At 44.8% G+C, this 23,620-nt stretch overlaps 1 protein-coding gene and 1 long non-coding RNA gene across 3 annotated transcripts in view; one reads left to right on the top strand and one right to left on the bottom strand.

Moving 5' to 3' along the window:
- LOC142818594 (uncharacterized) overlaps window positions 1–2,187 on the bottom strand; it is an 8,367-nt gene extending 6,180 nt beyond the window's left edge. Inside the window, exon 1 of the long non-coding RNA XR_012896135.1 lies at window positions 1,933–2,187. This is a non-coding gene — a long non-coding RNA (uncharacterized LOC142818594). The remainder of the gene's footprint in view (window positions 1–1,932) is intronic.
- CYB5R3 (cytochrome b5 reductase 3) lies at window positions 1,323–23,620 on the top strand. Of its 2 annotated transcripts, none has more exons than XM_075899295.1 (9): window positions 1,323–1,480; window positions 6,043–6,174; window positions 10,849–10,921; window positions 12,444–12,550; window positions 15,139–15,268; window positions 17,456–17,539; window positions 17,634–17,719; window positions 20,626–20,725; window positions 21,718–23,620. In XM_075899295.1, the coding sequence occupies exons 1-9, from the start codon at window positions 1,460–1,462 to the stop codon at window positions 21,888–21,890; spliced, it is 906 nt and encodes a 301-aa protein (XP_075755410.1). In that variant the 5' UTR covers window positions 1,323–1,459; the 3' UTR covers window positions 21,891–23,620. The 2 variants fall into 2 exon arrangements, with proteins under 2 accessions (XP_075755410.1, XP_006127764.1); XM_006127702.4 differs by lacking the exon at window positions 1,323–1,480 and adding an exon at window positions 2,319–2,338.

The following is a 23,620-nucleotide window of genomic DNA, read 5'->3' as shown; positions in this document are numbered from 1 at the left end:
GGGAACAGCAGTGCATAGATGTGCTGCCTGGGGGCTTTCCCTCCATCTCCCATTAACTGAAATTTGATCAATGGGAGCAGCAGGAGGCCACACCTGGGATTTGGTGCCTGGAAGCGACACAGATTGCGAAGGCAAATAAGTGTCCCCTTTTCCTCATTCCCAGACCCCACACCCTCACCCTTTCCAGAGACCCCACGCACCTAGCCTGCTCCTGCACCCTCCCCCCCAAGCCAGGCACCCTACTCCCAGCCTGCTTCTGTACTCTACCTCCCATCTAGACCTCATACTCTCACCCTCTCCTGCACCCCATCTCCCCCCAAGATTCCACACCCCCATCCCTATCCCACTCATTAGCAGCCCTGTCCTGCACACTGAACCCCTAATTTTAGCCACACCCCAGAACCTGGGGGGGTCCACAAAATCCACTAACTCCTTAACTCCTGCAGAGTAAATCTGGCCTATGGGAAGCCATGAACCTCGGTTATCTCTGTCCTTCCCCCTCCTCCAATGGGGCTGGAGCCCCAGAGAAGTGAGGTGTTCTGTTGGAGGGGGAGGGGAAGCCACATCAGTGAGGGCAGGAGGGATTTGGAGGTTTTTTTTTTTTTTTTTTTTTTTTACTTTCACTTGTGTGGTCCCCAACTGATTTTCCTGTGGGTCAGTGGCCAAAAAAGGTTTCCAACCCCGACCATAAATAAAGAAAACATGGAAACCTTTTCTGTTGGACATTAATTAATATTTTACTTCATTTAAAATGAAGTTTGATAAACTAAGATGTAAAAGTGCTTAATTTGTTTAATAATTTAAACTCATATTTCCTTTGTTACTGATTAAATTAAACCATTCTCCCTAGCTGCAGCACCAGCAAGAGGGCTCAGGCTTAATTATGTAATTAGCTGTGAGTTTCCATTAGCCACTGGCAGTCCATGGAAAGGTTTGCATTGAGCCAGGTGCCAAAATAGTTGAGAACACTGCACTAGAGCACATGCCTTCACACTGCCCATTGGTAGTAAGGACAGGGGTGAACACGATTTTCTGTCTGACCTGCTCTTACAGAGGCTCCTAGCTCCAGCAAAGGAGAATTAAAGCTTCACCCCAGTGCGAAGCCACCCGCCAGGCAGGGTAGCTTGCGGCTCACCCCGCCCCCTGCAGCCTGCACCCGCCCCTTCCCTTGCACTCAGCCACACCCCTGCGCTTGCGCCTGGGCGGGGGGTTTGCAGCACGGGCGGAACGGAGGAACCAGGGCGCGGCGCCCCGCCCCGCAGCCAGGCGGCGAGCTGTCAGTCAGCGTGATGGGCAGGGGGCTGCAGCAATGGAGAGGCCGACCCGTGGGGCGGGCGCGGGAGGGAGGCAGGCAGGCGTAGAACGGGCCACATTGTAGCGCGGGGGAAGGGGGCGGGTCGCGGCCTCCAGCTTCTTCTCAGCGCCGCTGCTGCAGCAAGGAGGGTGCCCGCGCGCGGCCATGGGGGCGCAGCTCAGCACGGTAAGCGGCCGCCTGCTGCAGCCCGGGGCACGTACCCAGCGCTCCGCGGGCAGGCGCGGCATCCTCTGCTGGCCTGCGGCTTGGGCAGCGCGCCTCTTCCATGCTAGGAGAAGCAGGGCCGGAGGCTGCTCCCTTCTCTCCCCCGGGATTAGGCCCCCGCCCCGCTGCGCCCGGGGGGGTCCCTTTGCTGCGTGCGGGCACCCCCCCCCCCCTTCCCGGGCCTGGCTCCCAACGTCTAGTGACCAGCGAGACAAACAACACAAGCTGGGGAGTGGCGGCTGATGCCCGCAGGATTCGGGAGCAGTGGGTGCGGTTGGCCTGCTGCCTGCTAAGGCAGGAGGTTGGCGATGATCTGCGAGCTGTGCCAAGCTGGGAAAACACGCCGAGCTTCTTCTCTTCGAGGTCTCAGCAGCTGCTCCGAGGCTTGTGTAGCGGTGGAGTTTGTGACTCACCGCGTTTGCAGTCAGTGGGAAAACATTTCAGATTCCAGCGTTCTGGATGGCACCTCAGCCTGCCTCCGCCCAGTTCTTCTCTCCAACGCGTTGAGCGTTTGTGTATAAACACGGGCATTAAATGAGCCTCCTTGCTGTTTGCTTAGGGCTGACTGTCTCAGTGCTCCTATGATGCAATAAACAGAATGTGGAAGGTGTGTATGACACAACAATAGAGACATTCTGTTTGGAATGTTAGTGACTTCACAGGTTAAGCAGCACAGCTTGCTTTCTTTGCCTGTAACTGGACAAATTGAAGGTGTGTGAAGAAATCTGCTTAAAGGCCATTGACAGATGCTTAGGCTGCTTGGCTGACTGCCTTTCTGCTGGACTAGTGTTCTTTTCACTTTCAGATTTCACATACGTTGTAAGTTGCAGTTGCATGTTTTTCCTTGCCATGGTCTGATTTTAAAAAAAGATACCATTGTAATTATCAGCTGTGGCTGAGATCTTTGCAGTCATGTGGCTTGTTAAGAGATGGGTCTGTGTGGGAGAAAAGTGTTAACTGTCATTAACATGCATCATTACCCATTACCCTTTTCCAGCAGTTGTCTAACCTCTCACTTCCACCACCTTCCTCCCGTGCACCTGCTTAAATATTTCTAACTATGGTTAATTGTGGGTGACCTGCAGGAATAGATGGAGGTAGCTATACACTATCAAATTTTAGATACTGTTGCTTCTAGACCACAAAGGCAGGGAAGGAAGATGAGTAAATAATAAAGGCAAAGTGTACCCCTTTCCTCCAAAACCACAAACAACCCCTCTGTGCTAATTTTACTTTCTTAAAGGTGGGTGTAGGCTGGCAGTTGACCATTCTGGATGGTGCAAGACATTCTCCTAGGAAAGTTTTTTTTTTTTAATTATTTAATTATAATTCCATGACCAAGTATGCTTGACAGATACCCTGTTCTCAGTTGTTGCCCTGTCTCCTGATAAACCTAGCAGCTCAGTAACACCTGGCTGTAACTGAGCTGTCTGAAAGCTATAATTCTGAATGTATTTCATTACATGCAGCTGATCATGCCTCAGTGCAGAAGCTGAAGATCCTGGTGCTGTAATAAAATGTCATTGTTAAAAGTAGAACCTTTTTCTTAAAATATTTATGCTTGTTACCCCAATGAGTTGTTTAACTGAGGTAATAAAACCTCCTGTTTAGAAGTAATTTTATCTTTATTAGCAAGGTAATGATGTACCTTATTAGAGAGCAGGACTTGACAGAGCAATGTGCCTTCTCTGGCACTCCACTGCTGTAAATTGGAATAGCCTCCTTTGACTTCAGTGGAGCTCTTTTGATTTATGTCTTGATTGATGCCCTATATTAGGAGTCTACAGAACATGGTTTGTCCTACTAGTATTTTCCAGGCCTGTTTTCTTAGCAAGAATGATTCATTATTTTGGAAAGCAACCAGCCTGTGTTTTTCCCATCAGCTGACAAGGAATCTAAATTACTAGATGAGAATGTATCTGAGCTACCCTAACTGTACATTTCCTTTGAAGCTAATCTCATGAGGCCCTTGAATTAACTGACCAAAAAGTGCCTTCCATTCTCCACAGGCAAAGAATGCATTGGTTGTGTGGAAAAAACCTATTGGTAGAAATTACCATAGTGTGACAGATCTGTAGTGCAGTGCCCTTCCTCCTTCAGAGATGGCTGTCATGTGCTTCAGAAGAAGATTTAAATGTTGATATAAAATGTAATAAGTAACAGTAATATTTTGCACTTACAGTACTTGCCACATGTGAACTGAAAGTTCGCAAAGTTGGTGTGGATTTAGCTCCATTTTACAGATGGAGAAACTGATTAGAGAGATGAAGTTAACTTGCCTGATAGTCATTCAGCATGTCCATGACAGAGCTATGAATAGACCTTTGCCCCTGATTCGCAATCCTGGGCTCGTTGAATTAGATGTAGCTGCTCCTTTGTTAATTAATAACTGCATCTTTCAATGGAATTACAGAATATCAGGCCTAAAATTTGGTGTGCCTCAGATTTTCTGTAATCTGGAGTTTCTATTCTTTGCCTATCTGTCACCAAGAAATGAAAAATAAAAGAACATTTTACATAGCTTTTTGCTGTTGCCATGTCAGCAATTAATGAACACTCTTCTTTGCCCACTCTTCTTTGCCCTGATCTACACTGTAAACTTACGACAGAATAACTATGGTGCTCAGGTTGTAGAAAAATCTATTGCTCATAACTACACGGTAGTATTGATGGAACTCCTGGTATAGACAGTGTTATGTCAAAGGGAGTCTTCTCCTATCAACATAGCTACCACCTCTCAGGGAAGTGAAGTATCTGCACAACTTGAGATGCGCTCCCATTGGCATAGGTAGCATCTTCACTTAGTGCTAACGTGGCACAGAACTGTAAGCGTAGGCAAACCCTTCAACTTGACATCTAAGAGTGCCATAGAAATATGGAAGTGTAGTCTTGTTAGCTTCAGATCCATTAGAAACTGGTATGCATGTATAACATCAATATTAGCTGTTAGACAGAAATTAGTGGGACAGCCCGATTCCAAGTTCTTATGATAATGGATAAACTACAAAAGCCCCTACATGAGACTTTAGTGTGTTAATTCAGTATCGCAGAGTTTTGGGAAGGGAGGGTTTAAGCTGTTCTGACTTCATTTCAGTTTTTATGAGCAGATGCGTCTATTGCACATAAAATGATCTAATATAAGCAACCATTTATGGCAGATTCTTTAGCCTCCTGACACAGGTAGCTGTTGAACTGCATAGTAGGGATGTAAAAGAGTAGTCAGTCAGTCAACTATACAATAAGCCTAGGCTTGTCTGATAGTCAAGTCAAGTACTCGCATTCCCCTTGCTGTGTCTATATCAGAGGCACCAAGAAGGGGAAGCATGAGTCAGTGTTGGGCGGGGGGGGGGGGGGGGGGCTGGCTTAAAAGCCAGTCCCCTCCCAGCATCTCTCCTTTGTGCTGCTTGCCCCTCTCCCCTCCCCGGGCTGCTATCTCTGAGGCAGCGTGGGGAAGGGGGCAGGGGAGGCTGCTCCAGCATCAGCCCCTATCCGTATGGGGTTCTAGTAGGGAGCTGCTGTGGCGAAACAGTCCCTGTACATGGGCGGTCCCACCAACTCCCCACTGGCATCCTCCATGGACAGGGGCTGCTGCTGGAGCAGCCTCTGTCCGTGACCAGTTCCAGCAGCCGTGAACAAAGGCTGCTTCAGCAGCAGTCTCTGTTCATGGAGGATCCCAGCACAGTCCTTGTTTGCACCTGGTGCAGGAGCTACTCCCGCTGCGGCTCTGCAGTTTAAATGTAGTAGGAGCTGAGCTGCCTGCGCACCCAGTTCTTAGTACATTTAAACTGCAGAGCCACAGCAGGGGTAGCGTCTTCGCTTATCGACTAATCATGTAGTCAATACAATTTGTATCGACTACACAATTACTAAGTTACCCACCTCTTAACAACCTTACATCATAGTGCTATAAATGTGACTTATAACTTGAAACAGTCAATCAAATTACTTTATAAGCTGGTGAAAGTGAAAAATGTCCTGTTATGTTTTAAATTCCCCCATGTCGTATGTAACATTTAAAAAAAAAAAAAAAAAGATTGCCCCTTCTAAATCTTTCTCCAGAGGAAGAAAGTGTGTAGAAAATTCTGCAAGAAGAGCTCCAGTTATCCCCTCTGCTGTGTGGAAGTAGACTGCGGAGAATGATCTAAAATGGCCCTATGTTTAAAATTATTCCTGCACAGAGGACTCCTGTGCCACCTTTGTATGGACCCTCTGTAAAGGGGAAAGGCTTATTCTGGATGATTAACTGGACATATGAAAACAAGAGGCAGAACAAATCTGTCCTCCATAATCTGCTCAGTGCTGTGATGTCTGAGTGCTAAGAGTCTAAAAAGGCAAATTAAATGTGGGTAAACCTGACCAGAGTTTACGCTTTCTGCATTGAGATATTTTTGAATGGAATTATTTTCCGTATGCTCATAACGGAAACACACAAACTGAGGATCTGTCTCTGACATGATGTTATGGTATCACTTCACTGAAATAAATAGCAATGCTAATTTTCTTGTCTTTCTGCATTATTGCAGCTTGGTGGGATTGTGATCTACCCAGTATGGATAGTCTACAGCTTCATCATGAGTTTCTTTAGGAAACCTCGTCCTGCAATTACCCTGGAGGACCCTGAAGTGAAATACCCATTAAGGCTGATTGACAAAGAGGTAAGTAAATACACACTTGAATAGCACGGAGCATACTAACAACACTTCTGTATAGCTCTCTTATGCCCATATTATTCTAAACTGGGAGCAACCTTGCAGCATATTGTGCTCTGTTTGGAGCTGTAAAAGTTCTGAGGGTGCCGAGTTCTGTTTCTGGTTAAGCCATATCAACATTTTATATGTAAACAAAGCAGAGAACTTATTTATACATGCTTGTTTACTTAGTTTAGCTCAGTGGTCCCCAACCTTTTGGGGTGCTGGGTGCCTGGGGGCGGGGCCACTCACACACTGGGCTCCCGGGCGCGGGGCTGTGCATGTGCCCAGGGGCGGGGCCACCCATACGCTGCGTGCCCAGTTCCTGTGCCACCCATGTGCTGCAATCCCGGGGCCAGCGCCGCTCCTGTGCCACATGCCCAGGAGCCGGCATCACCCATGCGCTGTGCACCTGGGGCCGGGGCTGCTCCTGTGCTGCGTGCCCATGGGCGGGGACACCAATAAGCCGCGCGCCCAGGGCCAGCACAGCCCATGTACTGCGTGCCCGGGGGCTGGGCCGCCCATGTGCTGCGCGTCCAGGGGCTGGCACCGTCCATACACCACATGCCCGGGGGCGGGGCTGGCCCCGATCACTCGGTGGGCACGCAGAAATGGCCTGGTGGGCGCCATGGTGCCCCCGGGCACTGCGTTGGGGGCCACTGGTTTAGATGATATTTACAATGCAAGGTGAGTGAGAGAGCATCTAATTTATTTTACACACAGACTGTAAGCTCATACCATTTTATTAGTGGTGTTTTGTTTTTGTGCATGGCAAATGGGAAAGAATGTTTCTCCCAGATTATTCTATGGAACGTGCCACCCTAAAATTTCTAAAATCTGCAAAATTAGACTCTTTTCTGTGTAAACTCTTTTATTTTAATCCAGATTTTCCATGGATTGAGAAGACACCCATTTTATGATAAGCTCACAATCTGCATTACAGTACTTGTATCTTTGTAGATGGGAGTTCAAAAAAGATGTCTCAGATAAACAGCTGTAGCTGAAAAAAATGAAATGAAAAAATGTGTCTTGATACAATGAACATTTTAAGCCAGCTCCCTGCAGGTACTGGCTCCCTTTTTTCCCCCCTCCCCTCCAACACCTACCCTGAGCCCCCTGCCCCTGGAGCTGATGGGCAGCCACCACCAGCTTTTCCAGGCCTAGAGATGTCATCAGCTTAAAAGACAGAAGCAGCAGTGTAGAGGGAGGAGCGGGGGATGCTACTCCCATGGGAGTCGCTTCCTGCATGTGAACATGTAACTGCTGAATTTTCCAGATGTTAACATCCCTCTTTGAGATACAGAAGCGTGATGCACAATTGGCTTTTGGTTTGAATATGGAGCTTAGGCCACACTACCCATATATATCTGAGTTATGAAGTTACACAGGGCTGTGAAAAATCCACAGCCGTGAGAGATGCAGTTATGCCAATCTAACCCCTGGTGCAGATGTCACTGTGTTGATGGGAGAGCTGCCATTGCCTCTACTGGAGAAACTTTCCCATCAGTGTAGTAGCATCTTCACTGAACAGTGTCATCAGCTCAGCTGTACAGATGCAGCTGTGATGTTGCTGCAGTTTTGGATGTATAAGCTTACCCTTATCCTGCAACTAATAAAATTTGTTTTCAAATCTCTCCTGTTAGGAGAGGATTGTTTTCTTAGGTGGACTCCTAAGAGTTTTCAGTGGTCATCCTTCCCCTTTCTTACCAAAGGGTGATCTGGGTAAGGGGAGTGGTACTACTCTCCGAAGCTCAGTCCACAACTCAGATTCTGGCTGCTTCATGCCAAACTGCATTGCTCCTTGCACTAGTGTGCAGCTGTTAATATAAGAATTCCTTTTCTATAGCATGCTTAGATCAGTTAGTGAAAATGCTGACAATGTTACAACTTGAATTGTTATTAAGTTTCACTGTTGAAAGTGAAGACTACCCTTGAAGTGAATATCAGTTAATGCTACTGTCTCAGACAGGTTTTCAAGATGCCCACAGACATCATTGCTTGTGCTTATTTTCCATTCTCATTTGAGAGTGGGGGCATTTTCACACTACCAAATACAGGTTGGACCTCCCTGGTCTGGCACCCTTGGGACCTGACAGTCCCAGATAAGGGATTTTGCTGGATTAGAGGAGGTCATTTCTTGCCCTTGAAATTAGGAATAAGGGATCCTCCGGAAAAGGGCTTATTTTCCGGAGAATCGCGTCTACACTGGCGCTTTTCTCCGGCAAAAACCCCGAGCCGGGAAAAAAGTGGCAGCCATGTAAATGCAAATGCCGCGGGGGATATTTAAATCTCCCGTGGATTTGCAATTCCGAAGTGTCTCATTAGCATCCCTTTTCCAGAAAGGGATGCCAATGTAGACACAGCCGTATTGAACAACCAATCTTAATGTTGCACCTCTAACACCAGTTTCAATAAACCATACATACCATACTAAGTGGAACTGCTAGCTGTTGCTCAAGTAGGAAAGTCCTATCAGTAACTTTTGCTGTCATTAGGTTATGTCACTGACTTGGGACTTGTCCTGTTCTTATATACTTGTGACATTGTGTGAATTCAGCTAGGTTGACAGAACACTTTTGGCAGCCTATCAATGCATTTCATTGCTGTAGGAAGTGTCTTCTACAATAGCATAGCTGTGGCGCCATATCTCTGCCACTATGGTGTTCATAGTGTAGACATGACTTCATTCAGTAGAATATTCTACAACTGATAGTGTGCAGCAGCAGGGTCCACATGGACACTTAATGTATGTCAGACTAGTGCAAGGTAGCACCCCAGTTTGCCATGACATAGGTGTTACACAAGCCCTAAGTCTGTCTTACACCTCTGACAGAACTGCTGGTGTGAAAACACACACTCCTGAACGACCTACATTTCTCCAACAAAAGTGCTAACAGTTGTTGGCAGAAGTTGCTCTCCCACAGACAGAGCTGCTGCTGCTGCTTGGAGGTGGTTTAACTATGCCCAGGGGAGAATTCTCTCCTGTTGGCGAAGAGCAGCTACATGAGGGACCTTATGACAGTGCAGCTGCAACAGAATTGCTGTCCTGCTGTAAGGTCTTTAGTGTAGACATAGCCAACGAGTCTGATCCTAAAATCCTGAGTAACAGCAGTAGTCCAATTGATTTGAATTGAATCCGGGGGGGGGGGAGGTGTCCTATAATAGAAATTAAACCTATTTGTAGCAACTATTCTAAAATTATATCTAACTTAATAGATGCTGCTTCTGTGGATATTTAGCCATTGTATATTAGGGATATAATGTTCTATTAAATTTTATAGGACCCTCTTATAAGAGGCAGTATGGTACAGTGGATGAGGCATTAGACTGGGAGACCTGGGAGTCTCTCTCTTCTGTTACTGTTTTGCTGGGTGTCCCATGGCAACCATTTAACAGCTCTGTTCTTCAGGTTCCTCTGCTGTAAAATGGGATAAATGCCTATCCATCTGTGTAAAGAGTTACATATGAAAACTCTGTAGAAGTACTAAGTATTTATTGTTTAAAGGCTGTAAAGTAATCAGTAACATTGGAGTTCAGACCCTAACATATGCTGCAATGAAACAAAGTGGAGTGAAAAGGGGAAAATGAAAGAATATAAACACCGGTGCTTATTTGCTCCATCCAAATACAGATCACTTAATATTGTATCCAAACTGATGTCACTTTGGTCCAGTACCACTTTTAAGCCATATGAGAAACAATTTATTTTGGGATAAATGCTTTTGAAATTGGTAATGAAGTCCAAGGCTTGGGGTGTTGTGATATGACAGTACTTGTAAGAAATTTAAGTAGGGGGTGGAGTATAGGGCTCAGAAAAGTGGCGTGCGGGAGGGCGTAGGCACAGATGAGGTGTGTGTGGGGGGGGTGCAGGAGTTAGGGCAGAAGACTGCAGGTGTGAGGGTTCAGGTTAGGGGGATGGATGCAGGGTTGGGGGTGTGAGGAGGGACTCAGGACAGGAGGCTGGTGGATGGGCGGAGTGCTGGGGGGCATGGGCACTATTTAGGGAGGGCAGGGAGATGCTCCGAAATCATACCTTGAGGCTGCCTACTGTCCTCTTTTGTCACACTCAGGGAATGAGAGGGAAGCTCACACTGTGGGTCATTCACTTTTCTACCTCCTCCCCAGCCTGGGGAGAGAGGCATGTACATGCTGCGAGCTTTCCTTTCGCTCCCAGAGGGGAAGGGAAACATCAAGCAGTGTCCCTCTATGTATCTCTGAGGGGAGCTTCAGTACCCCCTGCCCTCCCTAAATGGAGCCCTGGGGGGAGGCTCAGGGCTGGGACGACCCCAGAGCAGTGGGGATAATGCCCCTAGCCAGCCCCTTTAACCTGCCTGCTGCTTGGTTGGGCAGCCCGGAGAGAGCCCAGCTGAGAGGGTGCCATCCCTCCCACTGCAGCCGAGTGCCCCAGCCAGAAATCTCCTTTTTGCGAGAACGGCATGTCAGAGTGCATCCGTTTATTTTCACCTTTGTGGGGGCACAGTGCTGAAACGGTTTTAGTTACATATCTGCCGATTAGGGTGAAACTAACTTTTAGAAATAGCCTGACATGTCTATTAAAAATAAAACAAAAAAACCGCCCAACAGAATACCAAGTATTTCTAACAGTGTACATGATGGTTTGGTTTTGTTTTCCTGTTTCAGGACATTAGTCACGACACGAGAAGATTTCGCTTTGCCCTGCCAACTCGAGAACATGTTTTAGGTCTCCCTATCGGTATGTTTTTTTTTGTCAGCCTGTTTTTTTATCATAAGGAAAGAAAGCTCTTAATTAAACCTGTGAAGCAGTACAGATTCTATGGGCTGCAAGAACAGTTTTAGAATTTTTTAAACGCTACTGACGTATATCTTCCCCTGTAATATCTGTCTGATTCATTCCAGTTGCAAAATAAAATGAAATAAAACCACCTGCTCTAAATGCATATTAAAATGCAGCCTTAAATATGGAGTCCTGAGGGCATCTTTATAATATGCCTTTTGGATGTCAGTCATCTATGCTATGTGTAACTGACACACGTGTTAATGAAGTGGTAATAGCACTCAAATGTGAGTCATCCTTGAACATCCTCTTACTAGGGCTGTCAATTGACCTGCGTTAATGCCTGCGATTAGCGCAAGACAATTTTTTTTAAAGCATTAATTGCAGGCGTTAATGCTGGGCTGCCCCTTTGAAGTGCCGCTCCAGCGCTTCAAAGGGGCAGCACAAGTGGGGCCGGAGATCAGCTGGAGGACCCAGCTGATCCCTGGCTCCACATTGCAAAGCCCCTTTGAAGTGCCGCTGCTCCTTGGAAACGCTGCCACGGCGTTTCCAAGGGGCAGTGGTGCATAGAGCCTGGGGTCAGCCGGGGACTCCAGCTGACCCCAGGCTCCATGCAGCGCTGCCTCCTTGAAATGCTACCATAGCGTTTCAAAATGGGAGGCGCATGCGATTAAATTTTTTAATGGCTTGACAGCCCTACCTCTTACACATCTCTGTTAGGGATGTGACTAGTTGACTCTCCGATAAGCATAAGCTTATCAAAGAGTCGACTAGTGATGTGATTAGTCTCTCTCCCCTTCTCCCCCCTCCTCCTTGCTGCCTCTGTCAGAGATGGGCAGCAAGCGGGGGGAGCAGGAGCCAGTGCTGCGGGGAGCCAGCTTAAAAGCCCGTTCTCCCCCCCCCCCCGCCCCCCCCCCCCCAGCACCATCTCCATGAGGGGCGGGGAAGGTAGGGCACAGCAGGAAATGGCGTGAGTGGGGACTGAAGCAGTCTCCACTTGTGCTGCGATTCTGCTTTTGAAATGTACTAGAGTGCTGCTGGGGCTCTTGTACGTTTCAAAGGCTGAGGCACCGCAGGAGCGCATGGCGCCCCTTATAGACTAATCAAATAGTTAATCTAAATGTAACATCCCTGGTATGTGTTTAATATCTATTATCTCCTCAAACATCTAAGCTTAATGGCTGCTAAAATAAATAACACATGTGATTGAGCTCCTGGTTGGAGAACTGCTCTCAGGCTGAGGGAACTGAACCCTCTACCCACTTAGCTGGATTTCAGGTGAACTGGATGACACAATCTAGAGAGGTAATATGGATATACAAGAAAGAAAGGAGGAAAATAGTTGCTTTTTGGGCCAAAAGTAGCCTTAGTACCAAATCTGGATTTTTCACCAAGTCATTGTCAGCTGTAGTGAAAGAGAATTTGCTCAAATTAACCCTTCCAAAATAAATCTGCTCTTCCTCCCCTCTTCTGTTTGTAGGACAGCATATTTATCTTTCAGCACGGATTGACGGGAATCTAGTTATCAGACCCTATACACCAGTCTCCAGTGATGATGACAAAGGCTATGTGGATCTCGTTGTTAAGGTAAGTCTATTATTGTGCCATATGGTACTTGCTATTTACAAGCAGTTAAAGAGTACAGTAAAAACATGGTTTTATAAAAATACTTTTGTGCTTAACACTACTATTGGCTTCCATGCAGTGATACCTCAGCATACTGAGTTCTCTAAGTGAGAGGCAGGAATTTAAAGAGATCTGTATGTGTAGAGTGCAGATTTCTGAAGTGCACAGTGTATATAGAGCAGTATAAGCAAGTCATTGTCTGAAACTAGTTTGTAAGTCTTTGAGTGCATTTTAAGTTTTCTTTTGTAAAAATAGGAAAATATCTAGAGGAGCTGATGTACTCCTGGAAGACTTTTTTGCACCTCCAAGTGTGTGTGCACTCCGGCTTCAGAACCACTGATCTATATTCTGTCATCCTTTATGGATATTTGTTCAACCTTTTTTAAACCTCCTGTGTTGGGGATTCTATAGCCTCTTCTAAAACCCTGTCCTTTAACTTAACTACCCTTATGGTTATAAAATTGTCTCACACACACCTGATGTAAACATTCACCTACATCTCCCTTGCTGCATATTAAGCCTGTTACTTACTGTCCTACCTTCACTGGACATAGAGAACAATTGATCACTAATCCTCTTTATAGCAGTTTGTAATGTATTTAGAGACTGTTATCAAGTCCCTCCTCACTCTTTTCTCAAGATCACCGTTTTTGTTGTTCTGGAATCCTCTGGACTCTTGTCAGTTTGTCCACATCTTTGCCAAAGTGTGGTACCCAGAATTGGATGCAGTATTCCAGCTGAGGCCTTCCCAGCTTGGTATCGTTTGCAGAATTTATAAGCGTTCTCATCCCTCCATAATCCAAATACTTAGTGAAGATATTGAGTAGTATCAGATCCAGCACTGACACTTGTGGGACCCCATTAAATACTCCCTCCCACTGATAGCAAAACATCGAAAACTACTATGAACTTTCAGTAATGTATGCACCCACCGTATTCATTTCATCTAGATGATATTTCTCTAGGTTGCTTATGAGAATGTCACCTGGGACTGTCAAAAGCCTTGATTAAAATCAAGAGCTGCAGTTTCTCTCCTATCCACTTGGCCAGTAGCCTTGCTCAAAGAAGGATTCACAGAGCATGATTTGTTGTTGACAAACCATGTTGGCTCTCAACACTGTTATCATTTAGGTGTTTACAAATTTATTTTGATCACTAATTTTCTTCCAGTATTTTGACCGGTATTGAAGTTAGTCTGAATAAGTCTATAATTCCTTTGTTCCCCTTTTTTAAAGATTGGAGTTTTTTAAACCCTCTCCTCAGCGAGTTCTCAGCGATTGTATCTGTTAGTTCCTCAAGTACCTTAGAATGAATTTCATCAGGTCCTGCCAACTTGAATACATCTATCTTATCTAAATACTAGAAGATTTAGCCAGTATTGCCTAGGTCCAGACAGGGTGGGGGCAGGATGGTTGGATGCTGCTTGCTCGCTCTCTGCCCCGCTGTGGTCATTTGTGAGTATAACTGTTTTGCATCAAATAGGAAGGCAGGGGTGTGATAGGAAGGATAGTCCCATTCCATACACATCCTAGTGTCCTGGCACAATCAAATACTGACTTTGCTTTAAGTTATAAGAGGATGCTGCATACCAAATGTAGTAGTCCTATTCTTACTGTTTAGGAGTTCTTGAACAAATGGACTCATGAACGGACACGCAGACACACACACAAACTCTTTAAAATATATAGTAGATTCTTTAACCTGGTTTGTTTCCATTTTTTCCCATTCCTTCCCTTTGTTGTTAATATTGTGTTGAGAATAGGTCAACTTTAACCTTTTCATGGAAGACTGAAGCAATATAGGCATTAAACACTTCAGCTTTCCTCAGGTCTCCCCCATTCAGTAGTGGACCTGCATTTTCTTTTGTCTTCCTATTACTACTAATATATTTTATATCCCTTGTATTATTTTATGCCCCTTGCTAGGTATAACTCACTTTGTGCTATAAACTTTCTGATTTCTCTCCCAGTTTGTCTTGTGTGTTTCCCTTTTGCCTTTCACAAGCTTCCCTTCTAATATTGAATAAGTGGCAAAGGGGAATGTTAAATGTAGGTCTTGTCTACATGGGAATGTTCTATCAATTATCCCATTGTGACCCTTTTATTTCTGGTATAAGAGTAGATTGCTTTTGGGGGTGTGAAGAGGCTTAGCTTAAACCCCTTCCCAGGTCACAGGAGCCTGTAGCTCTACAGATAAGAGTCTGATCTTGAAGTACTTGGCACCTGCTACACTCACTGCCTTCACTTGGAAGATGTAGGCACTTGGTATCTCAGAATTGGGGCCCAAGGTTAACCAGTCTTGAGGCCATCCCTGCTTAACAAAACTGCCGTAGGACAGTTTTCACCTATTTAGCTGTCTGTGTTGGATTCTCGGATGACTGTTTTAGCTTCTGACTGCCAAGCCTCTTTGCTTATGGAGTTTGGGCATACAAATTTGTGTATTGCCAGAAAGTTAAGGGCAGAGATCTGTCTGGTTTTAACTTGTTTTTTTGTAAATCAGTAACTTGAATTGTTTTAATAAAAAGGTTCTTAAATCTTAATTTTAAACAGATTTATTTCAAAGGGGTCCATCCAAAGTTCCCCAATGGAGGGAAGATGTCTCAATATTTAGACAACCTGAAACTTGGGGAAACCATTGACTTCAGAGGACCCAGTGGATTACTTGTCTATAAGGGAAAAGGTAACACTGACTCTTTTAGAAATATTGTGTCCAGAATAAAAAGCGCAAGAGATCTTATAAAATAGTGATACACGGAAATGTGGGAGCAGTTATAATTTTTCTCATGGAGGTTGTGGCCTTGCCTGTACACAAGTTGTGCCATTTTAATTGCATTGGGATACTTAGAGGTACAACCGCTCTAGTGTGGATGCAGCTATAATGCTGTTTATGTACTTATGGAGGAAGGGGAATAAAGCCTTATTTACAATGTAAAGTGAATATATAGGCTGGTTGTCTGGTAGTACAGATGCAGCCCATATGAAAGATGTGAAGGCTTAACTGGTTAGTCAGTTAGGCTAGGGATGTAAAATCCTATCTATACCCCCAGGAGGATTGCCAGATGGTTTAACAGAAAATCTCTCTCTCTCTCTCCCCTCCCTTCCCCACCCCCCCTCAAACCACAGGAAAAAATTCTGTTGAGCAAAAAAAAAAAAAAACCCAGCTAAGGGGCTGACCGGGGCCGAAACAGTCGTGGCCCAGTTAATTCCTGGCCTGCTCCATCCTTCCCCAGCTAGCCCAAGCTGCACTGCATGTCCCAATTGCCCTTCTGTCGGACGCCCAAGCTAGGAAAAACAGAAAATACCGGACATTTTACATGTCTACCGGACAGAAGGCGCAAATACCGGTTGTCCAGTTCAGTGCTGTGCACCTGGCAAACCTAACCCTCAGTGTTTATGCTGGTAGAACAATATATATGTTCCCTGAGTAAAATAAGCTACAGCAGTGAAAGTACCTATATGCCACTTTGGCTTTTGCTGACATAGAAATGTTGCCCCAAAAAATCACACCTCTAACCAGCATTGCAATACTGGCAAAAGTTTCATGTGTAAGTCTGGTATGAGCCACACCAGCATAATGCAACTTTAATAAACTGTAGTGGCCCCCACAGTAGGAATTGCACGATATTGGCAAAAAAAAAAAAATAGCACATCTAACTGGCATAGATATACTGATACAGAAAGAGCGTGTAGATGAGTCCTGATTCGTTCCTAGGAGAAGCACCAGTAGCTGTGTTAGGAGCCCATCTACATGAGAGTTAATTGTTAAACTTGGTTACCTTGGCCTGGGCTCCCTGAATGAGGCAAGAACACATAATGTTAGGGTTAAGAAAGGGGCTTTTATCCCAAGCAGGGGCTGATTCTTAGGGTAAAGTATAAATTTTTGTAGCCTGTCAAATTTAAGAAAGTATTTCAGATTATTTGGGAATCGATTAACTTCTGCTTTAGAAAAAGGACATTGAAGAGAAGCCCATAGAGACCGATGCATGGGCTCTTTTAAATCCTGGTCGTGACCGGGGCCGGCTTTAGGCCAATTCGGCTGATTCCCTGGAATGGGGCCCCACTCCCGAGTGCGTGACGCACGCGCAGTGCCGCCCCAGGTACGCAACACATGCACGGGGTCCGGGGTGTGCAGCGCATGCACAGTGCCACCCCAGGTACGCTACGCCCCGGGTGTAAAAATAGTTAACATTTTTCAGACGCCTCTCTCCTCACTGTAGCCTTATGAGAGAAGGGGACATATCCCCATTTTACAGATGGGAAAACTGAGAGGAGAAGTGACTTCCTAGGGCCTGATACGGTCACTGTGAATCAGAATGAGAACTCAAGATGTGCGATCGCAGTCCTCTGTTTAATTTAATGTTTGCTACTACTTCCTAGTACAGTAAAACCTGTGTTATCTAGCATGCCCAGGGATTAGGGCATGCTGGTAACTTAAATTCTGGTTATCTGAGGGAGAAGGGGAAGAACTGTGCAAGGCCTATGGGGCCGGGGGGACACAGGAGCCATACAGGGGCTGTGATGTGGCCTGCTGGTGGGGGCCATGAGCCATGGGGGGGGGAGGGCGGGATGCGGCATGGTGAAGGTGGGTGAGGGGCAGGAGGCGAAGATGGCAGCGGCGGCCTGCAGGGGAGGTCGGGGGGAGCCATGGGACGGAGCCATGGGGAGCAGAGATGCTTGCTTCTGGGGTATGTGCTGCACACTTGTCTGAGGAGCGTCCTGGCACTTAAAGGGCCAGTTTCCTTTTTGTTTTTTTGTTTTGCTTTTCCTGGCATCAGAAATTTGCCTGTTCCTACACTTTTCTGGATGCTTAAGTTCCAGATGGTGCAGGTTTACTGTCCCTGTCTTCTCCTTTTTTTTTTTTCCCCAGGCAAGTTTGCCATTCGTGCTGAGAAGAAAGCCGAACCTGTTCTTAAAACAGTGAAATATGTTGGCATGATTGCAGGTGGAACTGGTATGTAAGAATAAAGTTTTGTTCTTTACGTGCCTTGTTTCTGCAAGACTATTAGATTGCTGGTGGCCTATTATTAATTGCATTTTTTTTCCAGGCATAACACCTATGTTGCAGCTTATTCGTGCCATCATGAAGGACAAAGATGATCCCACCACTTGCCAGCTGTTGTTTGCTAATCAGGTAACTTCTTCTTTTGCATCAAGGTATTATAATTGTCTTTGTTTTTAACACAAAAACCAGTTGTGTGGAAGCCTCTTCTGAGACAGCACTAAACACAGGTATGCCGCAGTATGGTAAAACTTTAGGCTAAAATGAACAAAACCTATAAAAGCAGCCATATATGATACCATTGCAATGAGCAAACAGTTCTCTACATTACTGCCTCTTTAACTCTTGCCCTGCCATATACCCATGCTGTTTTTCCCTTTGTCCTCTCAAAGCCTGGATAAGAAAACAGAGACGGGGGGATTCTTTCTTCTGTATGGTTCCTAGAAGTGCTTAGTGCTCTCTTCTCTCCTCCCCTTTCCCCCCACCTTTGTGGGAACCTTTTTGGAATTTTAAAGCTGCTTTATTGAGTGGTGGCATTATCTGCCCTCCTTCAAGATGCATATGCAACCCACCCACCCATATCCAGGGCATGGAACCAAATTTGTGAGAGGAAATATGAATCTGACTATTTCTGAACACAGTTGCAGTATGTGACCTAAATGTAATTGTCCCCAACAGCTGATTGATAACTGCAGAATGGGAGAGAGTGTGCTGTGCAATTAGAAATAATGCTACAGAAATATTTTTTGATCTGCTGGGGCCATATTCCACTCAGGCCCTGCTTTTAAATTTCTGCATTGTGTTATCCCACTATATGCTGTTTCTTTCTTTACGAAACTTCAATGAAGGGTTGAGAACAGTGAATCAGTATGGTTGTAGTAAACCTGGGAAATGTAATCTTCAGTTTTAAACTTATGATTTTCATGATCTAGAGGTGCTAATCATTAGGCATATGAAAGAGGAGAAATAGACACATGGTAGCTTAATTTGGATGCAAACCTCTGTCCACCATCTGAGGGGTAATTTAACAGGAGGTCTTAGTTCCATTTGGTTCTAGTAATCAAATATCTCCTAATGGTAGCAATTCCCCCCCTCCCCACCACCACCGGTTGTGAACAGCTTGTCGCTTAAAGCCAAGCCAGCTGCTCTGTCACAGATAACATTCTGCCACACCTACTAAAATATATGAAGGGTGAGATTCCAGGAGCTCATATAGACACACAAATAAAGTAGTCAGATTTTTTTTTTAAAGAGCTCAGCTCCCATTGTTTTCAGTAGAAGTTGATAGGTGCTGAGCATTTCTGAAAATCTAGGCATAAATATCTAGGTACATCATGTCAAGTTTCACTAACTCAAAAGCAAATACGTGGGTTGACAGTGTATGATGCTACAGTCTATTCTCACTACTTTGTGTCTACTATCAGAGCTGATAATGTAGAAAGGAGAATAGCAGAAGTTAGTGATGGAGTATCTAGTGTCCTCTTCTCCCTCCCCCTTTCAGTAGGGGATTGACCTTATTGTATACTTGAAGACTTACTCGGTGTTTCTTGGGTCCTTAACTCATTTCTTCATTTAAATAATTGCTTTGGGAACGAAGGGTTCAGTACGCAGGCTGCCTCCTCATGGTTGCAGCTTGGGACCAAGTGAGAAGTTCCTCTCCATGGCCACTGCAGCGGGCTCAGCTAGGGAGGGGTATGTGTTCCTTGGCAGGGGCAGGTCCAGGTTTGTTTGCTCTCTGTGCTCCCCAGCCAGAGTGAGGAACACAGCAAACTGCACTTTCCCCTTGCTCCCTGACAGAGGAACATCCAGCAATGCTGCCACAAGGATTGGGGGTAGAGGAAGAGGCTTCACCCCCAGCCCCACCTGCCTTCCCTAAAAGGTGCCTGGGTGGTGGGAGGCTTGGAGCTGGGGCAGTCATGGGGGGGGGGTTACCTCTGGCCAGCCCCTTTTGCCTACTAATTGCAGTTGCCCATCCCTGCAAGTGCTTCCACAACTGGCTCCTTTGGGCATTTTTCCCTTCCACCTCAGTATTTCACCCTTCATACACTGGTCACTTTTATTGCTCTTCTCTGAACTCTCCACCCTGTCAGTGTATTCCTAGTATCGTATTCCAGGTATATTCTAACTTTATATAGAAGTCCTGCTGTCTCCCTGTTCTCTGACATGGTATTTGTGTCTGTGCACAACCATACATCCTATTTTAACATACCAGTGAATTGGAAACATCTAGCTCCTCTGTCCTTCATTTTGCTGGTTTCCTTATTTCTCTCTGTTATCCTGTGGTTAGGGTTGTACCTATATCTTGTATTATCGTAGGTAGAATCTCATTTAAATTCCTCACCATATTTATAAAACTATAGACAGTCTTGTATTGTCTGTCCTCATGTGTTCTGCACATCCACACTGAATACTTACTGTTAAGCTTCCTACATACTCTTTGCCTCTAGGTCATTGAAAATGTGTTCCATTGTCCAGTTCAGATGCCTGCTTTGATTTAGTCATATCTTGAAATAGCCTTCTTGTAACATGCAGTTTCATGTTAGATCCAGAAATAGGTGCCTTGTCAGCACCAGGTGGTGATAAATTTCCCCCTCCTCTGAAATCCCAAATATATTACTGTCACTGGTGCCAAATCGCTGGGTAGAATATGAAGAGACATCTCTTAAGATGGACAAACTAACATTGTTCAGTACTATTGAATTTCCTAGGTTTTGACAGCTGAATTGAAACTAAAGGCTAAGAGCTTTGTCATGCTGCATCTGATAATCATGTGGTGGAGGTTGTTTTGCTGTAGGAAAAAATAATCTAAACATTTTTATTCCTTAGTGGAAAGGGAAATCTGGTGGTCAAAGTTCAGGAAACTGGGGGATTTTGGATCTGTTTCAGACTATCCATTGGGTTCATTTATAGATATCTCAAACTTTTTGTGTGTCTAATATTGAGGTGATACTATTTCACTGGAGTTCTGAGTGTCCTAATTTCTTAATGCTAAGAGGCTGGTTGAAAAACTAAGTGTGACTTTTTTCTTTTTCCTGCAGACTGAGAAAGATATCCTGTTACGTGAAGAACTGGAGGAAGTCAAGGTTGAGCATCCAGATCGCTTTAAGTTTTGGTACACGTTGGACAGAGCACCTGAGAGTAAGAACTCACATTCTACCCCTTAGAATCCTCTCTAACTTTAATCCCCTGTTAAAGTAATTAGATGCCTTCAGAACTGACATGGTGACTTCTATAGGAAGGATGTTAGCTTTTGCCTCTGAAGCTGTGAAATTGGTCAAGAGATTGCTAGTGTGTAATTCTCATCTGTGACTTTTTGCAATTTTGTGAGTTACCCATGAACTTGGGAGGCACAGCTGAACAAATCACCCCATGTTCTGAGTTGTTCCATTATATTCTGAAGAAAGGGAGTGCGTTGTTGAAATAAGAATTGAGGATTAAATGTGGTGGTGGACATGGGAGGAAAGATTGCCTCTTTCTTCTCCCTCTTTGGGGTTGCAGTTGTGTGTTCAGTGCCAGCAACAAGCTGGGAAACCCTGAATGAGGCTATGTCTAGATCCCAGAAAAATTCCGCCATGGCCTGGGAACATGTCTGCTCTTCTGCCAAAAAAAGCGGCAGAGCCGCTGCACTCTTTCGGAAGCCCTGTCTTCCTCCTCCAAGGCAGAATGGCTCTTCTGAAAGAGTTTTCCTAAAATTGGGCCCAGTGTAGATGGGGCCAAATTTCAGAAAAGCCTCTTCCAAAAAGGTATGCACATGGCAGAGTGCAATTTGTGTACCTTTTTTCTGATAAAGCCCCCTAGAGTAGACATAGGTGTTTAATGTGGTAACCCTTTCAGGCTATATGTTTTCTTAAACTGGGGAAGATCCTGTGGTACTAAAACTGTGCTGGGGGAGACGTGGGTTCTGTTCACAGCTCTGCCAAAAACTTCCACTTTATTAAAGTGCCCCATCTTTAATATGAGGGTGATAATACATTTGTCCTCAGTACCCTTGTGTTGTATAAATACAGTCCAGGTGGCTGAACTTTGTCTGCAAAGTTTCTTGTCTGCAAAGTTTCTTGGACAAATAAATAAGGGTGAGTATTATAAAACCTGTCAATAAAATACCGTTTCCCCCCTACCTCTCTATTCAGATTGGGAGTACAGCGAGGGATTTGTGAACCAAGACATGTTCCGTGAACACCTGCCCCCGCCTCAAGATGATGTTCTGATCCTCATGTGTGGCCCTCCTCCAATGATCCAGTATGCTTGCATTCCCAACCTGGAAAAACTGGGATACACCAAGAACATGACATTCTCCTACTAAAGAGGAGTTAATTGTGCTGTAGTGTGGAAAGAAAGCTGACAAAGAAGAGCATCTAGTTAATGGGGAACAAGACAAAGTACACACAGGTGGCTGGTGCACAGTGCAGGAAAGCTGTATTTAGATTAATTGCTTAGGTGTCTTAATGAGTTTGGAAGACAAGGCATCCATTTGACTCAAATTTTAATTTTGACTCTCTTTTTTGGGTAGCCAAGTTGCAGTGATACCTGTGTGCTTCCTTTAACATGTTCTGCAGAGACTGACCATTGACTACATGTCAGTGTCAGTTTTCAGCATTGAAGTGTAATTTCAGGGAAGTAGGGGGAGGGAAATGAAGAAGTTGGTTCAAGTGCTTAGCACTGTAATCACAGGGGTCAGTGGTTACTTCACAGCACTTGATGTACGTTGGATATTGCACATGGTATGAATGGTGGCAGTGCCCCTTTTTACCTTACTATTGCCAAATCTTAATCACAGTAGGAAGGTCAAGAATCTGCCACAGTCACCTTGCAGAGGTGAAAAGTTCAAAATGGCCATTAGTTGAAGTCCAGTGATTGACAGCTAGATGTCATAAATACACATACTAGGAACATCATTGCCAGTTGTTTTGGATGGACCTCACAACAAATCTTTCCTAGCCCTACCATCCTAAGGACCTGAAATGAATTCTTGGTGGGAAGGGGTTTTGTGCACTAATCCCCTAGCAGCTGGAGATCAAGGTTTTGAAGATAAAAGGTTGAATCTGTTAAAGAGCTGTAGGTGCTAGTGCTTGGCCTTTGAACTGTGTTCCTGCTGTAGATCTGACAACTTTTCAGAACTGCTCCAGTGAGGATTTCACTCCTAAAGTGCTATGCTCAGCTGTGATGGCTCTACAGGTGGAGATTTTAATTGCAAATCTCTAGAAGAACTAAAAATTCCATTGGCAAAAACTACTCATGTGGAGTAATACTTAAATGAGTCTTTTTGTCCATGGTTATTTGTGATGTTACTAAGCAGAGGCCTCTCCCCTGCATACAGTGCTCAAGCAAAACCCCATTTGTAAAATTGTCCAAATAGGAAGTGTAGAATAAAACTTAACTGACAGCTTGTCTAGCCAAATATAAAAGTGGTGGGCTGATTCTAGCGTAAGCATTCTGTACCTACTCTTTTGCCATGTTTCCATACAGGATTTTCTACTTTCCAGCAACAGCGAAGCTCTTGAGACTGAAGCTGTCAAATTGTAAAAAACTTGCTCTGTATGTTAAACTGGGGGCTTGAAAAACCATAGAATATGGTCTGTACGCTAATGTAGTTTTCACTGTCTGAAAAGAGTAACAAAGGTACAGCCTGGTATTCTACACCTAACAGGGGGAAAGATAATATTCTTACTCACTTTTAGGTTCCTTTTAACTTCCTTTAGTAGCCTTGCTGCATTGTGGGAGAGCTTGTCAATGTGTGCTGCTTCCAGTCTCAAAGTTGGTCTTTGGTAGAACTGTATTGTCCTCTGAGTACAACTGAGGTGTTCCCACTACAAGTCTAAATCCAGAGCAGGTAATGTGCAAGTTTAAAGTAAAGCATTTGTGTTGCTTGTCTTTCTAGGGGACAAATACCCAAAGATTTTTTTCTTGTATTAAGACTTTTGATGAGCAACTTTATAGCTGGTTAATCACAAGCTGTTTTGTATTACTTATCATGCATATTCACTTATTGGCTTTCAAAATGTTTGTGCAAGAAATAAAATATTTTGCTGATCA

The sequence above is a fragment of the Pelodiscus sinensis genome, chromosome 1, assembly GCF_049634645.1.
Source record: "Pelodiscus sinensis isolate JC-2024 chromosome 1, ASM4963464v1, whole genome shotgun sequence".
NCBI classification, from domain to species: domain Eukaryota; kingdom Metazoa; phylum Chordata; order Testudines; family Trionychidae; genus Pelodiscus; species Pelodiscus sinensis.
The sequence above is the reverse complement of the archived record's forward strand: the minus strand, read 5'-3'. Positions and strand labels throughout refer to the sequence as shown.